Genomic DNA, 20,621 nt, shown 5'->3' with positions numbered 1-20,621 from the left:
TGTCTGGTGACACATTTCTGAATCTCACCAGAGACACATATCAGTATCAAACTATAGAGAACTGTTTACATGTTTTTATATAGAGAAGTATGCGAATCTGTTGTAAACCTTGCAACAGCAGGAAATTTATAAGAAAAGTATGTTGATTTCCACTAAGGAAGACAATAAAATATGTACTAAAGTGAATCAAGTGGCATGCTGTTGCAATGGATATATGTTTGCAGTATGAAAGAAGAGAAAGGAGAAACATTTCCATATTTATCAGGTGTACACAGCGGTACAGTGAAATTTTCTCCTCTGTTTTTAATCCTTCCTGAAGGAGTGAGTGGGCAGCCATTGTGCAGAGCCCGGGGAGCATTAAGAAGTTTATGGTCCTTGCTCAAGGGTTTATAGTGGTGGCGATGAGTGTTGGGACAAGCGGTAGCTATCATTTTTCCTTTCCACATCTCTTTATGGTCCATCTGGATGTTTCAGATTGGAACCTTCTGGCCACTTGTATCTGTGCAGAGTTTGCATGTTGACTCTGTGTCTAGGTGTTTTTTTGTTCCAATCCTAAATCTTGCACATTGGGGTATTTTCTGACTTTCTCTTTGCATGAGTCCTGTACTGATGGCCTGTTCATTTTGAACTTTTGAAGGAGCATAGGCTCCTAAGATGAATAAAGAAGTTGATTAGTTGGAATTTAGCTCTGTAATTAAACAATTCTCTGTTATCTCTTGATGTTGTAGTAATAACCTATTAGTGTTAAACATCACATCATATGACAGGAAGAACAACTAAACCTGAGTCTGCCTGTGTGGTTCAGAACCTTTCCAGTTCGCCTTCTATTTCTCTGTGTAGGTGAAGGTGGAAGATATTTTGTGTGCTTACTGTGGAGCACACAGAAAATGGCAGGGATGGGGAGAAATGGTGAGCAGGAGGTAGAAATCAGGAGGGCATGATTAAAACTTCTCTTCTGCACACAGTAAGGAGTAAGGAGTCATTATCCAGCCTTGAGATGGCTCACAGTGTGAAAGTAACACGAATGTGGTCAAGCTGGAAAGGGGGAGGGGGGTGCATCGTCAGCCTTTCTGGGATAGATAAAGGAAGGAAAGAAAATACATAGACACAAAGAGAAATTAACATGAGAAAGAGCAGAGAAGAAGGAGCAATATAGAAAGAGGCACGGGGAGCAATATAGAGTCCAAAGAAGTTTATAGGGAGATGGAGAGCCAAAAAAATGAGAACATGGAGGATAGTAAGAAAGGGAGCGACACTGACTGATGACAAAGCTTGCACAGGGTTCATTACAGCCTGAGTCTCTCACAGTGGGAGGCAGAAGCTTTACAGACGTGCCTGATCCACTGCAGAGCCACTGTGCCGTTAACCTACATCACCCAGGACACATATAACCCTCATTTATCTGCAAATAGGATGTCAAATTTTGCCTTGATATTGTGCGAGTAGACCATTACTGTGTCTCTACAATCAATAGTTGCTGATACAGACGTGTTTGTGTTGCTTTTTTTCCCCTGGCCTAGTTTTTCACATAATGATGTGACTGTCAAATGTTAATTACAAAGCTGAGACCACAAATCAGATCCTGTCCACATAACATTTCGGCAGGTGGCATAGCAGGTAAACATAAATGGGCATTAATTAAGAGAGAGGAGAACGTGTGTTGCCGTGGAAACTCCTCGTGTCATTACCTTAGCAACACATTTCATTCTTCACATTTGTACAATTGTACAACACTGAGCAAGTACTTCCAAACAAGCACGACTGAATAAATTAAACAACCTATTTTATTAAGGTGAAGTAATGAGGACTATTGAGTGTTACATGAGCAACCTACTTCATGTTTCTCAGAGTTTGAGAGCATTTACTCAACCACCAGCTCTGCTGCTGCACTGCAAGACCACACAAAGCAGGAAGAGATGGAAGAAGAGAAGGACGCCATCCAGAGGCTGACTGGGGCACAGTACGTAAATCAGAGGTTTGGATCTGAGGGAACGCAGGACGCAGACCTCACCAGAGGAGCTGCAAATGATTTTGAGAAAGGCTTGATACTGTTTTGGTCTTTTTCTACATAGACAAATACATGCAATGTACTATTTCTAGGTACAAATTCTCAACATCTCTATGCATTTATATATCTATTTTAGATTTGAGCTAAAATAAACAAGAATCTCAAAACGTTTTACATTTTTCTTTTCAAACTTTGTTTAAGGAAGGCCTAATTTTCAAAATATCTTATTTAGACATTTGGATGGATTTCTTAAAACGTATCTATGTCCGAATACTATTCGGCAATGTCTGGTATGACAACATCTGGTTTTCACACAAACCCAAGTAAAAAGTCAAAAACCTTCAATAAAACCATATTTCCTTAAAGTATGGTTTTCACATTTGTAATGAGTGCATGAAGAACAAAGTCTGTAAATATCTCATAATTAAAAAAAAAAAGGCCCTATACGACCCCAACTGTGTGCGAAGCAATGAAGATTGGCGGATGTGTTCATCTAACTTTATTCTTGGTTAGTGACTTAAACAATTAATTGTAAGACTGTTTGGGCATCAAAAAACAAATTTTAAACCAACAAATTTTAAATGCATGAAGTGTTCCTGCCAGTTTGGACACAATAAGACTGCAGGTCGGAAAAAGGCAATAACTACATAATCAGAAAACAGCATATCTATTTGATTTTATAGGGATTTCACTTGTGGTTGGAACAGGGTAAATAGATTGAGTATTGTTCATGCACTCATTTGAGTGATTGAGGTAAAAAGCCAATCCACTCCACGAAAGTGCAGCGAGACTTGTAGAGGGTAAAATATTCACAAGCAAACCAACCAACCAACCAACCTGTGTCTTTAAGGGACGGGTGTGGCTGTGTCCCTCCATTAGACAGAGAGCCATTCAGACCCCGCTGCTGGTCCTCCCATGTAACTTCTACACCAGGACATACACACATATGCACACACAGATCACGCTCACTATTTCAGACATTTCAGGATGTGGGAGAACTTTAGCTCATCTAGTTTGCTTGAATTTTGAAAATTGTTAGACACAATGTGTGATGAATAATAGGAAGCAAGAATCCATGCTGATAAAAAGGAGAGAAATGTTTTCCAGTTCAGCACTGGAATAAGGGACAGCTCCTCATCAAAGATTATGAACTGTGCTCCATCTGCTGGCCAACACATGTAACAGTCTCTCAGTGTAAAGAAGCAGGATTATACTCCACAGTATATCTGCTGCACAGCAAAATGCACAGAATTCAGTAAGAAATACTTCATTTTTAGTTTCTCATGACATTTTGGATGTGAAGTTTAAAGCGACACGCTATGCACATGAGTTAGGTGGCAGTGTGCCAGTTTTAAGCAAGGGCTTTAAGAGAGCATGCGTGCATCTACTCAATAATCCATGTCGAATTGAAATGATTGGCAATTTCACAATAGAAATAAAGAGCTCTGTCTTTGTGAGGTGGAGCTGAGCGGAAATAATTAGTATTAAAATAGAGTTCAGATTAGAGCTTGAAGGCCACACTGAAGGGAGAGAATGACAAATCTGTAGAAATCACAGTGACAGTGACTCTATATGTATTAACATCAGCTTCATACACATATAGGTCCCTGATCACTTTTAACAGACTCTAGGAATGAACCAAGCCCTGTCTGTGAAATAGATTTGTCAAAAGAAGAATTAAAATGAAGAACCACCACTAAAAAGAAGGGTGAAAGTACTCGGAGCAGCTACGCATTGGGAACTGGAGCTGCGAGTGAATGTCACAGAAGGGCCAAGATGGCCCACACAGCAAAATCACACCGTCACAACCCTGAGAGGACTTGCCTTTCCTTCCATTTACTGGTGGACCTTGGGCTTTTTCCTCACTGTCTGCTGCTAGTATGGAGAAAGAAGGATGCTCATGAAATGTGGCCGCTCTGTAATGTTATACTGTAAATCACATTAATATGACACCTCATGATGCATGTGCTTGGACACTAACCGATGCGTTTACAAACAAACAGAAATCACATGAGCTACTACTAACTGCTAATCTGCATATCGAAATCCCTGCATTGATTTGCTGTGAAGTTTTGTTGAATTAACAGCACAGTGTGTGGCTTATTATATCATGCTTTAGCTATTGTACTCAAATCATACAACCCCTATTTGCAGAAGCGTTTTGCTTGTGGAACATCACCGTGGATCTGATAGGTAGCTTTTATGAGACCTAGTATGATTATCCACTGAGTCAGTCACTATTGCTATGACCATGTTGAGTAACACAGCACCACACAGCCAAAGGACATAAGCATGCCACATAAACAGATGGGAAAGTAGGAAGTGGAAACTGTGGGGAACTACGGCTTCTGCCAACAGTCGGGCTGTTCATTCAAGCCTGTAGTAGAGCGTACTGTACAACGTTACATTAGCACGTACAGTAAAAACAAACTGCAGGAAAGAGAAGCTTGCTTCAGAAAAGGTTTGAAGACTAATATGTAAACTTAGACACACCTGGTCGACCATTTTGACGTTCGGGCAGCCCTCGCTCATCCCCTGTTCCCCATTAGCAGTCGCCACACAGAACAGATAACATATAAAACAATTAGGTGTATGCAAGTATGAGGTGTGACTAAACCTGGAGGCTCATCATGTCCAAGGGTATCTTTACTCCAGCTCTCCACTGTCACCAGCAAGGGGCAATAATATGGATTCAGTCCATTAAGAGCTCCACACACACGTGCGCTCACACACACACACACACACACACACACACACACACACACACACACACACACACACACACACACACACACACACACACACACACACACACACACACACACACACACACACACACACACACACACACACACACACACACACACACACACATTGCATAAGAGTGCCATATGGCTCTGTGGGAACTACAGCACAAGGTCAGATCAATACCTTCCTCCACTGCCCACACTGCCACTGTCCTGAAAGATATGCTGGTCAGAGAATAAGAAAGAGACAAATATATGAAGGAATAAAAGAGAGAAAGCAGGTAAAAGACTGTCGATATGACAGAAGAGAAGAAGAGATTAGTTCAGAGAGGAAAAAGTAAGACGGGAGTAATAAAAGTGACAGAGAGACGGTAGAGATGTCCAGACAGAGAACTTCAGAGTTATAAAAAAGATGGCACAGCTACAGAAGGGAGAGAGCAAGAAAAGGTGGAGAGATAGAGAGAGAGAAGAATAAGAGAAAAGAGGTTGGTTGGCGGCTGTGCAGAAGACAGGGAGAATCCTGGTGGATTCTGACAGTGATTAAAGAGTTGTGCGACTGCTTAGACACATTCTCTGAAAGTGCACAAGAGTCTCCTCCTGTCGATAGTCATTCCCCGCAGTCATTGCAACGCTCCCACGATCTCATTCAAAAGACACAAGTAAAATATTCCCCGCTTTCATCACAATGCTCCTTAAAGTAAACCACAAGTTGTTACGACAACAATGCATTGGCTGGAGGACTGCTGAGGAGCAAAACTGACTTCAAAGGTCATTTCAAAATGTAGGAGGAAATCTAACTTTTGAGCACTGAGTCATAATTCAAAGCGCTGTTTATCCCCCAGACAGAAAAGCATTACATTTGCTTTGTTGAAATATCTCAGCGGTCCAAATAGTAAATCAATAACTCACAGACAAATAGAAACAACATCTAAAGTATAACTCAAATCAACAAAGAGGCTAAATCTGAACACAGCACTTGCACAGGCCAAAAGACCCAAACACATCTACAGGTAAGTACAACACCATGGCACGGGACACCTCAACTGTACGTCAAAAATAACTGCAACAGGGTGGAGGGCTGGAGATGCACAGATTCACATTAGCCTCCACTGAACCCAGCCACCTGCTGTTGCAGTCTGGGTTTTGAGTCTCCCGGTCTGAGAGGCTAAACCCAAACATTCAAGGTACAGACCTTCACAAGGATCTGTTCCTTCGTCTCCATCTTCTGAGAAAGAAATGGAAAAGCAACCGAGTACACAGGTTATGGATGGAGGAAAAAGAAAAATCCTTGTTTAAATGCAGGACGTATTGCACTGGACTGATTGCCATCTACAAATATTCCATTTCCCTTCTTGTCTAAGATGTGAAACTGAAGTCAGTCACGACAATAAAGCCAAAGCTCTTTGTGAGACCCAAACATTCAAGTCATGAAATACAACCTACACCACTTGAAAATGTGTTGACGTCCCTTTATAGACCGCAACTCTGCCAGATAGGTAGGAAACATTCAGTTGACTTACTTCTCTCCTTTCCTGTGGGTGGAAGCTGTGGGAGTTGCCGACCTCGTCTACTGGACATGGGGGTACTGGTGGGACTGGTCTGGACTGATCCACTACGAGGATGTGCCCTGTATGACAAAACAGTAGTAGTGGACAATAGTGTGAAACACAAGTTTTGGTGAGAACTTATGGTATTTGCAGGCCATGTTGCACCCCCATCACAGTGACAACGGCAAAGGACGTTTCAATGAAGAGACAGCTGTTTGATCGTAGATATCTATGATAGCAACAGAACAACTGAAGCTACGTAATCTGCCATGTTGATGCGTTACAGTTATATAAGAACAATTGCTTTAGATATAATGATGTAAGTGTCAGGCACAAACAGAGGCACTCAGTGACAGCAACTATATACATGAGAGATTATTGTAAACGTCACAGTGTGTAGTCAATGTCCAACTATAAACCCAATGCACACAGCAATGATTTTTGGCACATGGCATGGAAGTGGAGGGATACATCAACTGATAGGAGCTGAGCTGCAATAAAAGATGCCAGGTGTGAATCGCATGTACAGTCGACTCATCAAGCTGCAGGGAGAAGAGAGTTCAATGCACAAACAGCAGACCAGTGCGACCATGCGTTCAGACTATCCCCAGAGGGCAAACCAAAAACATTAAGAGGAAATAAAAGAGAATGCCATCACAGGGAAAACGGCATCAGTTGATGTTAGTAATGAAATCAGAGTAAAATGTCGTCCCATCACTGCTATACTCAAACTAGCGTATAAGCAGTGTGGTCCAAATAAAAAAACAAAAGAAAGACAACAAAAAAAACGAGTCAGCAAGCTATCTACGGAGTCGGGATCGTCGTGCCTCGGATATGTGTAAATAAAAATGCAGCACATCCGGCTGGTGCTTTGGGGGACAGAACAGAAAGTGACGAGGTGGGTGGTGGGGTAGTTGTGAGGAGGGGGGTGGGTGGGGTGAGGTGAGGTGAAGTTAGCCAGGGTAGCGGGGTGCTGGGAGGGTTGGAGGTTGGTGAGTGTGATGTTTCAGGTGTCTTTTTTCATGTTTTTTTTTTTTTTTAGCTTTTTTCTTTGAGTTAGTTGGGCTCAGGGTGGGAGGAAGCTCATTGGACAAGGTCTCTACTGCTAGTCTACAAAAGCTTGAGTTGTACCTACATTTGACAGAGGTGAAGAAGCTTTGGAGGAGGAAATAATCCTACATGTTTCATAATAGAACAGATATCTTCTTGATTATGTTGACTATTTAAGCAGACTGAGATTAAAAACTAGTTGGACTGGTCTGTTCAGGTACTATAATTTGCAAGGGATCACTTTTGAAATTCTCTCTCTAAATAGTATATAGGCAAAATCTTAATCAACCATTTGTGATATTTACTATAAGCATTGAAAGGAACAAGTATCTTCAGCCCATCAAGTCTTGCCATTCTAATTTTGCACCACATGATGGTGAAGTGAGTCATGACAGTGTCGAGTCTGTCCTGAGGCAAACAGGAGGATGCTCTGATACCGACTGATGGAATAGTAGAGTACACATTGTAATGGATAAGACTGAATTAAATGCTCCAATAACTCACCAACCAAAGCATAAAACTTTAAACTATAACTTTGACACAATATAAATGCATTTGTGGATCTCTTGGCTCCTGATGGATTATTTTACTCCTGTCATTCAATTATTTCTCCCTCCAGTGCTACGGCCTCAGGGAAATGTCTGCACAACCTAAACCCAAGTCTGCTTCTGTGCTGTGCCTGGACAGCCTCTCCGATCTGGGTCACACCTCGTCAAGGCAGGTGAGGGAGGGGCAGACCTCCCAGATGGCAGAGACGGCATGGACCTCATGAGCGAAGAGTCGTGGGGGCGTTCAGTGGAGCGCGAACGGGACGTGGGGCGCTCTATAGTGGGCCGCTGGTCTGCAGAGCGGGACCTGGTGTGATACTCGTGTCTATCCATGGCTCCATGGTTCCTACAGAGGTTGTTGAAAGACAGGCAGGCACTCAGTGGGACTCTCGCAGGGCAGGGACAATGTGGAGGGTGAAACATCTGTTGCATCCTCAAAACTCCAAGGTGAACGTGTTTGAGGAAGAAGTAAAACCTGCAGTGTTGGTTGTATGACCTATCCTCGAGCAGTTACATTTACCTAACAAATTCTTCAAAGCTGTTTCATTGGTATGTTGATGTGCAGAAAATTAACCTGAACATGCAAAATTACAGGCATGTGCCCTTTCAGGTTTCCAGAAACTCTTTGAAATCAGCAGACGACACTGTGATGATAATGTTGATCCAGAATTGCATGTACAGTTAATAGTTTGGTTTAAATACATGACAATTAAGGATCATCCATCATTCGAGAGAAGTTGAGACATTGCATGGAGTGAAAATTAACAGAATAAAATATTAAATGTCCCCTCTTTTTGGGATTTGGGATTGCAGATGAAAAACGTTTCATCTGCAAGCATCACAGCCTTGTCAACTGCTGTCCATGAGTCCCTGGATGGCCTCGCTCTGAGGGCGGTCAGTGTAGTGTCTGGTGGAGTTTGGGTTCCTACCAGTGAATTAACAGTGAGTTCGACTCTCCGAATGTGACAGGTGAGGGTTGTTTGAGGTCGAGTGAAATGTGAAGATGTGAACAGTGATGTCTATCTTTACATTGAACTTGGCTAGTGATACATATCATTTCCTGAAAAATGCCCTGGTGAGTATTTTTGGCACAGTGAGGATGAAGGTAGATCTTGTCGACCAGAAGAGCTGGAAGGGTAAAAAAAAGCAGGTGAAGTTTCTCAAATCAGACATTCATCGACAGTTCACAGGGATACGGGCAACCTTTGCAGAGAGAGAAAGTAAAAAAAATAAAAAATAAATAAAAGAAAATAAAAATCAACCAGTTTATAAACCAACTCACTGCACATAGCAAAGCAGCGAGGGACATTTTCAGACCAGTTGAGAGGACGTGAGCATGCACATTGTCTGATAACCTTTGTAGTCGTCTCCTAGTTCCCATTCATGGACTCTAAAATTGTCCATTATTTTTGTTTCATTGTAAAATTGCTGAACGCATTTTTGTCCTCACACTACAAACACCAGGGTGCTGCGTCTAAGAAACGGCTAACAGACACCAAAAGTCTCCAAATAAATGTACATTTTAAGTGGTTTTTAAAATATTCCATTGAACTAAAGGCTTTTAGTGTCTGTAACCTTTTTCAGAATGAAAAATTGTCCAGTAGAGGAGATGTCTTCTTTAAAATCTGAAACACACACATCAGTCAGTGACCTCAAACCTTCCTTGTTTGCTCTGGTTGTTCATGCTAAACAGTAGTGGGCTGCTTTTCTAAGGTTGTTTAGGTGCAGTATTGGATATAATGTATGTTACACAAACAAATATGCCATTGTGGGTAATCTCTCTGGGACAACAGGCGCTTAAACAAGCAGCACTTTGAAATAGAGCAGCCCACTAGATCCAGAGTGGATGTGACTGACATCCAGAATATTAGCTTTCTGTGCTTGGAAACGTTTTCTTTTTTTCTTTTTAATGCTAAGGTGCTTCAGGCTTTGTCCCAATCTAGGTACACTCTTCCATGATGCACTTAAACCACAGGAGCGTAAAAAAAACAACAACACTTTCTTCGGGCAAATCACCTAAAACTGAGACACTTGCCAAAACACTCAGCCTGCACTGATGCTTTCGGTTTTCAGCTCTGTCTCCGAGCTCTCTTGTTTCTCCACTCTGCCATAACTTTTTTGCTTTTCTCACTCTGTGTGGATGCCGACAGAAAGAAACTCTTCTGTATGAAGAGACGAGAGAAATCTATTCTCTTTCTCTGTGGATAACTCCAAGATGTTAGCGACTTTCCTTTCTCTGTCAGCAGAGACAAAAAGAAAAGTGGGGGAGAAAAGAAGATGGACAACTCTCGTTAATGGCTATCTAGGCTATAGGCTGAGCCTGAAGTCGAGCCAAGCTGGGCCTTGGGGAAACTTTGTGACACTTTAATAAAGTCAGTCAGGCTCTCAGGCAGAGTTCTGAGGACTCATCACTTTTTTTTCCTCCTGGAGAGGAGAGAAATGGCACAAACGTCACGTTATTCCTGAATGAAAGCCAGATGGCTGCAGTCAGAAGATTGAAGTCATTTACAGCATTTCTCCAGAGGGGAGGAGGCAGGGGTGATGTGAGTTCTCTCGTTTTATTGGTGCGCAGGACGCAGGCAAGGCCCTCGGGAATCGAACGGTGTCAGCAGGCCTTTTATCTGGGTGCTTAGAAGAGCCCAGCAGCCCATTTCGGCCAGACACAAGGAGCCGATGGGCAAAACACCAAATTTACAGTGTTGCTATGCTGCCCAGAGCCATATGCATCAGATGTTTAAAAAAGCAAAAAAAAAAAAAGGATTATTAGCATGTTTAAAAAAAATGACAACACTAATAATCACACACAACTGGTCAACATTCTGCTGTCGGAATAATGTCCATGGACACATAAACAACAACATCAACAAAGAAAGGGTCAAGTGCCAGACGGCACTTTACTCCAGGACCAGTGTACAAACAGCTGACATCAGCAACACAGAAAGCTCTGAGCCTCAACATACTGAGGCAGTTGTGTGTCATTATTGGACAGCTACACAACTTCAGAGCTGTGATGACTCTCACGAAAAAAAAAATAGAAAAAAAAAAAAAAGCGATATCACAGTGGATATCATTGTCTGTCATCACATGTACGACCACGGAGAAATAAAAGACGGACGAGGGACAACTTGAGGAGACCACAAGATGGCGGATGCACAGATGCGGGAGCAGTGCATGTCAATACCTCTCGTAGTCATAGTCGGAGGAGTAGGCACCCTCCGAATAGGCGCGGGCCATCCTAGTGGAACGCAGTAACCTGACTGCTTCCTCTCGGCAGATCGGGTACACACGGTGGTTGCGGCTGGTGGAAAAAATACCACAGCTGGTCAGCATTTGAATTGCTTTTACCACAAGGGAGGGATGGCAAGAAAACGCTGGGACGCCTTTCTGATTTCAAATCTGGGCTTTATCCGTAAACTGCAAATTTATAGACTGTGACACATGACTGTATCTGCATGAATGCAATAGAAACCACCTCTGCTGGACAAAACTTCACAAACATGAATCCACCTCATCCATTCACAGTATTATATTGTCACTCTTTAGGTGAGTTTTTGGTTTTTATTGCTAAACGTGATCAGTGAAGCAAAATAGAATAATTGTGACATGAGATGGTGAAAGAGAGCAATGCTGATACTGGATGGATGAAGTCATGGTCAGTTATCTGTTTAAAACACAGCAGTAGGAAGGAAAAAGTGACATAAGTATATATTTGATCTTCTTGCAAAGAAATATATACTTTCAAACACTTTATGGCACTGACAAAGTAGAAAAACCTGAAGGGGCCAATATAATGACAAACTAACATGTTTTGGGAGTAAAGCTTGTTGATGGCTTACTGCACTTACAGGAAGGCCTTCGGGTTCCATGTTATTGATCTAATTCAGATGGATCAAAGTATAATGTCAAATAATCTATATAGTCTGAGAGAAAAGTAAAAAAAAGTCCTCAAGCCATTTCCTTTTCGCCCTTTAAGAGCCAGGTGGAGTTACACTTGGCACAAGCTAACATGAGAGTGAATTTGCCAAGGAGCAGAAAAGTGAGCTTTTCTCAAGTGGAAACATGTCTCTTTATTCTCGGGGAGGAACTGACAGCTCTGCGAGGGCTGCCGCTGTGTAATGAGCTAACAGAGACTGTGACAGCTCACCTGTTGGAAGTGACTAAAAGCGACACTATCGTCCGCTCTCTGTCTCTTTAAAAGCGGGCAACGATCACGCTGTTGTTGTGCTTGAATGTACAGATATGCTCAGTGTAAAGATCCTCCACAACCAGCTGCAAGTTCAAATGTTTGTGTGTTGTGAAATTATATAAAAAAAAACAAAAAACTTTCTTATTTCTTATCTACTGCTTCATCAAGGCAACAGGGTGTCAAACCACACCCAGGGTCTGGACAATCAGTCTGTCTGGAACGAGCCAAGACATTTGCACTGTGTTTTAGCTGATTTGCACCTTAATGGTCTTACACTGCAGTGAGGTAACGGATGCCATCGTGTCAGTGCCAAGTGCTCAGTTATGGAGTGGAGGCTGTGGGTGAGTGCACAGGGAGAGTTGGGTTGGAGGTGGAGCAACGGGGGCTTCATGCAAGATCAGGTAAAAATCTACCTGGGGTCCTTTTGGGGATCATCAATAGGCTGAGTATGTCTGGTTCGAGGTAGGGTGAGAAAATGGCTGCAACCACATGGAGGGAGGAGAGAAGACAGAAATGGATCTAAGATGGCGAAAAAGAAGATGTGGAGGAAGAGGAGGAGGAGTGAAGGGAAGAAAAGAGAGAGACAGAGCGAGAGAGGAGGAGGATTGGAGATAGACAAAATCATAGGCAGACAGATGGAGGGGTGAGAAAACCGAGGGAGAGAAGAACGAAAGATTTCTCAAAGAAACTGGATGTAAAGAGACTCGGAAAGCTCATAGGAAAGGTTGATGTAACCATTTCAAAGAGGGAAAACAGGCGAGGAAGATAAGAGCTGAGAGAAAGCCGAGAAATCGGATGGCGAGGAGAAGTCTTCCTCAGCTTTACCACACAGACAGATAAAAGTGGTACACAGAACACACACCAGCAGCAGTCACAGAGGAGAGAAGAGAACAGCACAGTCCAAACACCTAAACTTCCACGGTGTCACTTCTACTGCATGATTAAAGGGCGTACGACCATGCTGTCACATAAGATTCCTTCATTTTACACACTTTAAGAATGTTTCACGAGTAAAGGAAACACTGAAAATGACACAACTTTCTTTTTGTAACCAAAAACCATCTTGATGAAAAGCTGTAAAAATTCCAGACAGGATTTTTTTGAACAGATTTTTCTTTGTACTTTTTAAAAAAAAAGATATTGTCAGTGTTATTCTGGGAGAAACGCCAAATTCTCTGTGAGTCATTTCCTGTGTCATTTTCAACTGTTTTCAATAAATAACCGAACGCTGTTAATTAAAGCAGCTGAAATACACTCAAGCGAGCACCGTCCCAGACAATTTGGATAAGTGCATTTTCTGCATCTGACACTGATTTAGGCCGAGCCACAGAAATATCAAATAAAGTTAATTGGATGGAGCGGTGGGGGGGCGGGGGGGAGTAGCTGTGGCCTGGCAGTGCCAAACCTCTGATTGGGCTCTTGGAGCAACATTTTCCAACCCTCACAAAAAAAAATAAGTGCTGATGGAGGCTAACTGACCACTTCCCCCTGACCGTGTTCTCTATAAGGATAACAAAACACATGTCAATACGTTTTGCTCTGGATTCAGTGGACAACATCAGGGGCAAACGTTACCAACTTATTTTCAGAGATGAAAAATATGAAATATATATATTTTTTTTTAATTAGGCTTTTTCATCTCAATACTCTGCACATTCCCTAAATGATTTCATTTTATGATGGATATAATTAAACAGTAAATTCATAGCTCACAAACCTTAGTTCATAATTCAACGTTATGCTACAATGCCAATTAATTCTCATGCGGTGCATTTCTGCTGCTTCCATCTGGAGTCACCATGGGTCATGTGGTCCTTTTCTTTTTTTAAATCATATATTCAAATTGGGCACTTTTGGCACTCGTTGAGTATCACAGCATTAAACATTCTTTAAATTTGGAGTAAATCAAGATAGATGAAGCAATTATCAAGGTGTGATCCGCTCCACCATATCAGATGAAAGAAATATTTCAAAGGAGAGGAGAAAGTTGCTCTTTAAAAGCTGACACACTGACGAAAGCGTTGACGAACACCAGTATCCACAGAGTTTAAGGCAAAACGGCGTTGTGCTGAAGTGTGCGCGTGCATGAACACCTCGCTGCGGATCTGCTCATCAGCCCCCACTTGCGCTTGTCAGCATCTGTCCATGCATGCCCACGTATGTGCATGCATCCACTGTACACTAGTGCAAGCTGTGAGCGCGAGTGTGTACCTGTCAGGCGAGTAGTTATCTTCAGACACACTGTGGCGCTCCGCTCTAGGGGAGGAGCTGTACTGAGAAGGCCTAAGGTCAAAGGCCGGGTCCAGACTTCTGCTGTGTGACAGAAGTGGACTGGATCACCTCTCAGGTAGCTTTACACACCACAAACTGCCTCCCTGATGCTTGGGCACACAGCCTCATGTGTAACCGAGGCACTGAGATAAACCACAAGGCGAGCAACATAACTGCACGAGGGTTATTCTGACGCTAAGGGGTACTGAAAAAGAAAAAGGTTTCTGAGATCTGCTGAATTTTTATTCCAAAATACAACACTGTGTAATAAGATATGCCATAATTACATGAATCGAATCAGCGTTGGCCCCTGTGAGCACAGGAATAAGTAACATACACTTAAATGTGACGATTCAGCTCACTGGTGTGTGTATTAATGTTTACCTGGAGGGTGGGGGGACGCTGGGAGAGCGAGCCCGCACCCGGTTTATATCCGACGACCGAGAACAGTGGTTGGACGACATGACCTGCTCAGGGACGGACAATGTGGAGCTCTGGAAGTCTCTGCCATTTGGCCGGTAGTCTGTGAAAACAGAGGGGACAAAAAACATAGGGGACGAGGGACAAGATCAGGAGAGGGAGTTGGATTATTTTCAGCGTTTCAACATTCAATTACAAATGAGAGTTGAGTTCACGTTAAGTTTCTGATTTGTTTGGAGGCTATAGGTTTCAATAAATGCATGCAATATAATACAATAGGAAATTGGATCTTTAAGCAAGGCACTCTTTCTCTTGCTTGATGTGCAATTTCTTACGTCATACCTGTTTCATTATTTTTTTTTTTTTATTATTCTCGGCTAAAGTTTACCGGTTGAACCCAAAAACAAATATGATGCTGGTAAGATAGAATACCACTTGACAGTTCCCCTGGTATGTCATGATGACCACAACTGTCGTAGATCCTTCTCATAATCACACTCTTCACCTAACTTTCAGAACACCGTGTACTTTCTTAATCATTAAGCCATTTTGCACACAAAACAAGACCATATTCCAAAAATGAGGACCAGGTTTCAACAAAGGTGCGATACATCTGCTGTGTGAACACTGTGCATTAAACATGAAAATAGGCTTTAAAAAAAGAAAAGAAAAGTCAAACATTGTAATGAATTTTCTCTGCTGGACTGATTAGTTCACTGAACTTGAAAGAGTTCATTAACCGATAATCAGACGTGGCCAGCAGCCGTGGTTAAGGTCAATGCTTAGCACTATTAAAGCTGATTGATATTCAATAGAGTGTATAACACATTAAAATGAGTTAAAGAAAAGCAGCCCAAACCAAAAGTTGGAAAAGAAGGAGAGGGAGGAAAGATACGAGGCAAGGATAAAGAAATGTTCACCTTCACTTAAGGTGGATTGACTCATTAATACAATCAGATCCCCTTTCTGATCAGAGGTGGCTGTGGAATGAATGAATTAGGATAGTTCAAGCCAAGTGATCCATCCTGATATCAAGTGAAAACAAAATCCTTAATCATGCATTACCAAAACTGAACATTCACCAATCTTGTATCAACTTTATTCGACAAAAAGAAAGGGGGGAGGAAAAACAGAATACAACGCTTCATGATGACTCATTGCATTTAACAGGAAACAAAAAAAAACAAAAAACATCTGCCATTTCTATACAGCAGCTTCGACACGGAGCCTCCTGCAGCAGGGCAATCAAGTTCCATGCAGAGCTAAATTAAATCTATTCTTCCTCTTGACACGCTGCTTCACGCATGACGACAGCCTGCCTGTTAAGCACATATTAAAGAGGAGAACATTTGCTGACAATTGATACAATCTAACAAGAAGAATTGGCTGCATCAGTACAGAAGCTGAGAAACGGTACTGAGCAGCAATGTCGTAATAAATATGCAGTTTAACGGTTAAAGAGGAAAAATGACACGCTTCTGAAATTCCTGTAAACTCAGCTACTGGTCTCGTATGTGCCAGATAATTAAAATCCAGTCAATTTGTGCGAGAGAAAATAAAACAATCCACCTGGATATCTGTATAAGATGATGGCAGATACCATAAAGGCTGCAGGATAAGATGCGGGGGAGCCTGAGTAAAGTAAAGGGCATTCCCTCCACTGTGAATGAACCGGGAGGGGGCTGGCATTGTGAGGCACCGAGGGGCTGATGAGAATGTTAAAGAGGCTGCAGGAGGATTTCCCTCAGCTGCGGTATCATCAGTAAGCTCAGGCTGATGCTGGCCTCTGCCGCCTCAGTCTGACTACTTGACGGAGGTTCCTGCAACGACGAATCTCTTCTCCTCTCTTTGATGAACTTTCTCTCAGGTTTTTCTTTTGCATTCTGTCCATCTCTTCCTTTTTCTCTGCCAATGCAGATGTGGAATATTAATTCCACATGCTAAAACGTTCATGTCACTCTCCTGAGGTCAGCACATGCAGTATCTAGGGACTTTACATTCAAATCCAAGCCATTTGATTTTCCTCGTGGTTAATATTTCATGTGGACAAATTTGAAGTACTTTTCAGACTTTTCTTTTTCTTCTCTCTTTGTCCCTGGCTCTCCACCAGCTCTGCCTCTCTTTTTCTGACGTGCCGCGTGGGCGTGCTGCTGGAGCCTCGGCAAGCGCAGCAGAACAGCGAACCAACAGTGCAGAGGCAGACAAAAAAACTCGCTGTGCTGCCGCTGATGGGCTGCAGCATTTTACTCTCCTAATACGATGTATAATTGTGTCTGTAAGCTGTGCAGGTCTCAGAAGGATTGGACTGATGCTGACACACGAGGTTAGCTCAGTCCATTATCATTTTTTGAACGTCTGTATATAAAACGGTAGGACAATGAGGAGAACGCCTCTATTAGACATCAGAAATCAATACTGATCGAAGTATTCATTGTACTGAAGTTTTTTGTTTTTTTTTAATCTGCACTTACTCTACTTTGCACAGAGCAAAACACCACCAACGTGAATTAACTACCTGTGTTTCACAGTGAAAGAAAACAGGATATTAAAATCTCAATCCATAAAGGCAACTTTATAATCAGTGGTCATTTAAGGCTTTAAGTCTACTTTATAGTTTTCTGCCTTTCATTCTATTAATCATATTATGTTTGAATGAAAACACTCAGTTCTAAAACAGAATTTATTGATAATCAAAAAATGTTCCTTAAAAAACGACGTTACAAAAGCACTTTCTCCATGGAAAGAGTCTCATAAACAATTCGATTACTGCACATTTCAGAACTGCGGTTTTCCTTACATTCACTTACTTAAACCACTCAGTAGTTTTAGTTTTCGCTGAGTATTTTTTTTTTTTACAAGAGTATCTGTACTTATACTTAATTAGTGGATGCGAGTCGTCTTGAGTTCTCTGCCTTTACTGCAATTTGCTTCTTTGCTTCATTCTTCATTTGTCTATCTGCAAATCATCTGCCTCCACCTCAGCCCTTCCCTTCTTTGCTTCACTCACTGGTATTAATACATCTTGGGCCGCGTGTTAATCATTGTTTATTACCTGTTATTACCCCGACACCGTCTTCACAATCGTAGTCTGAGATCTCACTGTCACTTATCCTCTGGGATCCTTTTTGAAAAACAGAGAGTCGGGAGAAAGAGAGAAAAGTCATTTTCAAGCCATCCTTCATTTGTTTTCCAGATACATTTAGAAAAACCTGCATTTCTCCTGGTCTGACTAAACTCTGTGTGGGTTAAAGTGAAGGCACAGGCTGAAGCAAACAATGCTGCATTCTGCTACTTTTGATCTCTCCTCATCTGAACTGTGGCACTTCAAAATGGCACGCTCAATCACTCAAAGCACATGCGAAGATGGGGATGTGGGGGAAGTGATACGGCCCCGCCGCTCTTTCCTCAACCTTCCCACAGTGGCCTTATCACACCCCTCACCCCACCATCCCGCCGCCTTGGCTGTTTAGTCAACTTAAATCAACTGGACATGTGTGCTTTTTCAGGAATGACAAGTGCTGCACTCTGGCAGTGCAGCTCCAAACCTCTCATCATAGTTGGCTAAAAACTTTTTTTTTTTTTTTTTTTACATCTGTCAGCTCTTTCACCTCACACTAACACCAACACCCAGAAATCATCCTGGTGGGCCAGTGAGCGAGCCCCGAAGTGTCTGTAACGGCAGAACAGTGAAGCGGTGTAACACAGACTACGGTGCAGTCAAAGAAGCACGTTCATGAGCAGCTGGACTATAAAGGGGCACTTTTAAAAGGATTGAATAATATGATATATAATGCCACTTCAAAAAACTTTTTTGGAAGTGCAGCATCACAGAAAGAAACACAATCACCTGCAAAATGTCAATAAAGTATTCACATCCAAGAAACACAAACACAAGCGAAGCAGAATTAAAATGGAAAATAATCAATATGGGTCAAATAGTTTTTCAAAAAAATTGCATGACAGAGGGGAAGCAGGTAGTTGTTTATGAATCACACAGTCTGGTGCATAGCCTGGGTTTTGAGGATATTACTTTAGGATGAGAATCAAATGCACTTTTGCAGGATATGGCTGTGGGCACACACAGGGAGGAAAAGATCACAGTGTCCTGAATCTCGGCCGCCCCCACCCCACCCCGCAGTGTGCACAGGTCTGCTACCCTCTGAGCATTTCAAAGGTTTGGGGTGAAAATTGGGCTCTGCATGGAAGAAGTGGGGTGGAGAGTCGGGACACCAGGAAGCATCTTTGAGGAGGAAAGGGAAACACGCAGATGCTCCATGGAGCTGCTTTGGCTGGGAGTGCATGAGCCTTTACCTGAGTTGTAAGAATAAGAGCCTTTGTCTGTGAAAGCAGAAGCAGTGAGGTTGATGTGACATGAATAAAATAAAGAAAAAAGAAAAAAACATGCATAAACTGTAGCAGCTGTAGCCTGAACAAACTAAATAGAAAAGAACTTGGCAGTACGACATGGAAACAAAAAGTGCATATTGGTCATTGTTGCATTTAACGGTCTGATTATTATAAGTGAACATATTTAATTTAACCTAATGCAATGCATTCAAAGTCAAAAGTGCTAACATGATCCAAAAACAACCTTTTTATATGAGATTCTAGGAACCTGAAATACCTGAATGAATGGGTGCCAACTAAGTCTCTTTAGAATGAGTGGTTGTCAGTATTTATCATTTACTTGGTCTCCACTCAAGATAAAAGTGCATGTATGTGAAACAAAAATCCGTTTGACAACCCTTGTGCACTCTTTTGTTTTTTAAATTAAAACTCAGTTTTCTAAAATATTCCCCACTATATAAGCCTCTGTGAATGTCAGTGGCGTGTCAGTTGACCAGGTGCGACTCACTCTGCAGCCGCCGTGTCGGACTCTCTCCGTGGAGCTGCCTGCGCTGTGCGTTCGGGGAGGCACGTGGGAGTGGGATGGACGACACGTCGTGTGTTTGTAGTTTGTACCAGTGTGGCTCATCGTCCAGAAGAGCCGTCTCCAGCTCTATTAGGATCTAATGGGGGCAAAATGAAATATCATCACTCCACTGGTTCTGACATGACACAGTTTTACGTTATAACATGTAGCATATAGTGGTTTATCCAAATCAAAGATCTTTTTTTCTAGAAAAAAATCAAATGAATGAAGTTTGTTGTTCCTAAAGGACAAGAAAAGGAAGCATCAAACACAACATCTTTGTGAAAGGCTTAAGGTCGTTCACAGTTGTTGTTAGTGAGTGTCCTGCAGGGGAAGGTTTGACTTTCTTACCTCTCCCAGGAATTCGCTCTCCTCCTCCCTCACCCTGGCTTGGTCCCACAATGTAATCTCCAACATGCGTTCCCGAAACTCCCGCCGGTGCACCGGCGAGTACATAAAGGTCTGGTTCCATTTGGGCTCTAACGATTTCTTTACTGTTTTTGTTCTCCTCTTGCTTTTGTCGCTGGAGGAACAATAATTCAAACTGTTTTTATTTACAATCATGACGGGGAAGAGCCACGAATACAACAGACCAGAAACACAACACGGCACCACAGCATGCTGACGAGGGACATTAAGATGGCGGGAGGATTGGACTGTCTCACTCTACATGTCTACTTCCTGTTGTCTTCAATGGTGCATACTTGATAATCAACCGTATACAATCCCAGAGAAATTGGAACACAGTGGTTAATGGAAATAACAGTTATACACAACATATCGAGACCCTACACATAGCCTTTCCTGTATTTATCTGAAACATACAACTGCATATAAAGGTGAAACTGAGAGATGTTTATTTTATTTGCATTTTGAATGTTTGAGTTTGTATTTAAATGCCTCAGACAAATGTTCTAAAAAGTTAGAAAAAG

At 42.1% G+C, this 20,621-nt stretch overlaps 1 protein-coding gene across 4 annotated transcripts in view; it reads right to left on the bottom strand.

Moving 5' to 3' along the window:
• The window catches only part of rims2a (regulating synaptic membrane exocytosis 2a), a 153,849-nt gene that overhangs the window by 34,719 nt on the left and 98,509 nt on the right, over positions 1–20,621 (bottom strand). For 2 of the 4 annotated variants that reach the window (XM_080471053.1, XM_080471054.1), the window contains 7 exons: positions 20,041–20,212; positions 19,633–19,786; positions 19,089–19,115; positions 17,830–17,898; positions 14,742–14,880; positions 6,276–6,382; positions 5,948–5,980 (listed from right to left, as the gene is read on the bottom strand). In XM_080471053.1, the coding sequence (XP_080327179.1) occupies positions 5,948–5,980; positions 6,276–6,382; positions 14,742–14,880; positions 17,830–17,898; positions 19,089–19,115; positions 19,633–19,786; positions 20,041–20,212 (701 nt within the window). Of the gene's footprint in view, positions 1–5,947; positions 5,981–6,275; positions 6,383–8,060; positions 8,247–11,081; positions 11,199–14,741; positions 14,881–17,829; positions 17,899–19,088; positions 19,116–19,632; positions 19,787–20,040; positions 20,234–20,621 lie in introns of all 4 variants that reach the window. The other 2 variants (XM_080471055.1, XM_080471052.1) reach the window with 2 other exon arrangements.

Source organism: Lipophrys pholis (genome assembly GCF_963383615.2).
Source record: "Lipophrys pholis genome assembly, chromosome: 9".
In the NCBI taxonomy this organism is placed as follows: Eukaryota; Metazoa; Chordata; class Actinopteri; order Blenniiformes; family Blenniidae; genus Lipophrys; species Lipophrys pholis.
Note: the sequence above shows the minus strand (reverse complement) of the source record. Positions and strands in the feature narration are given on the sequence as shown.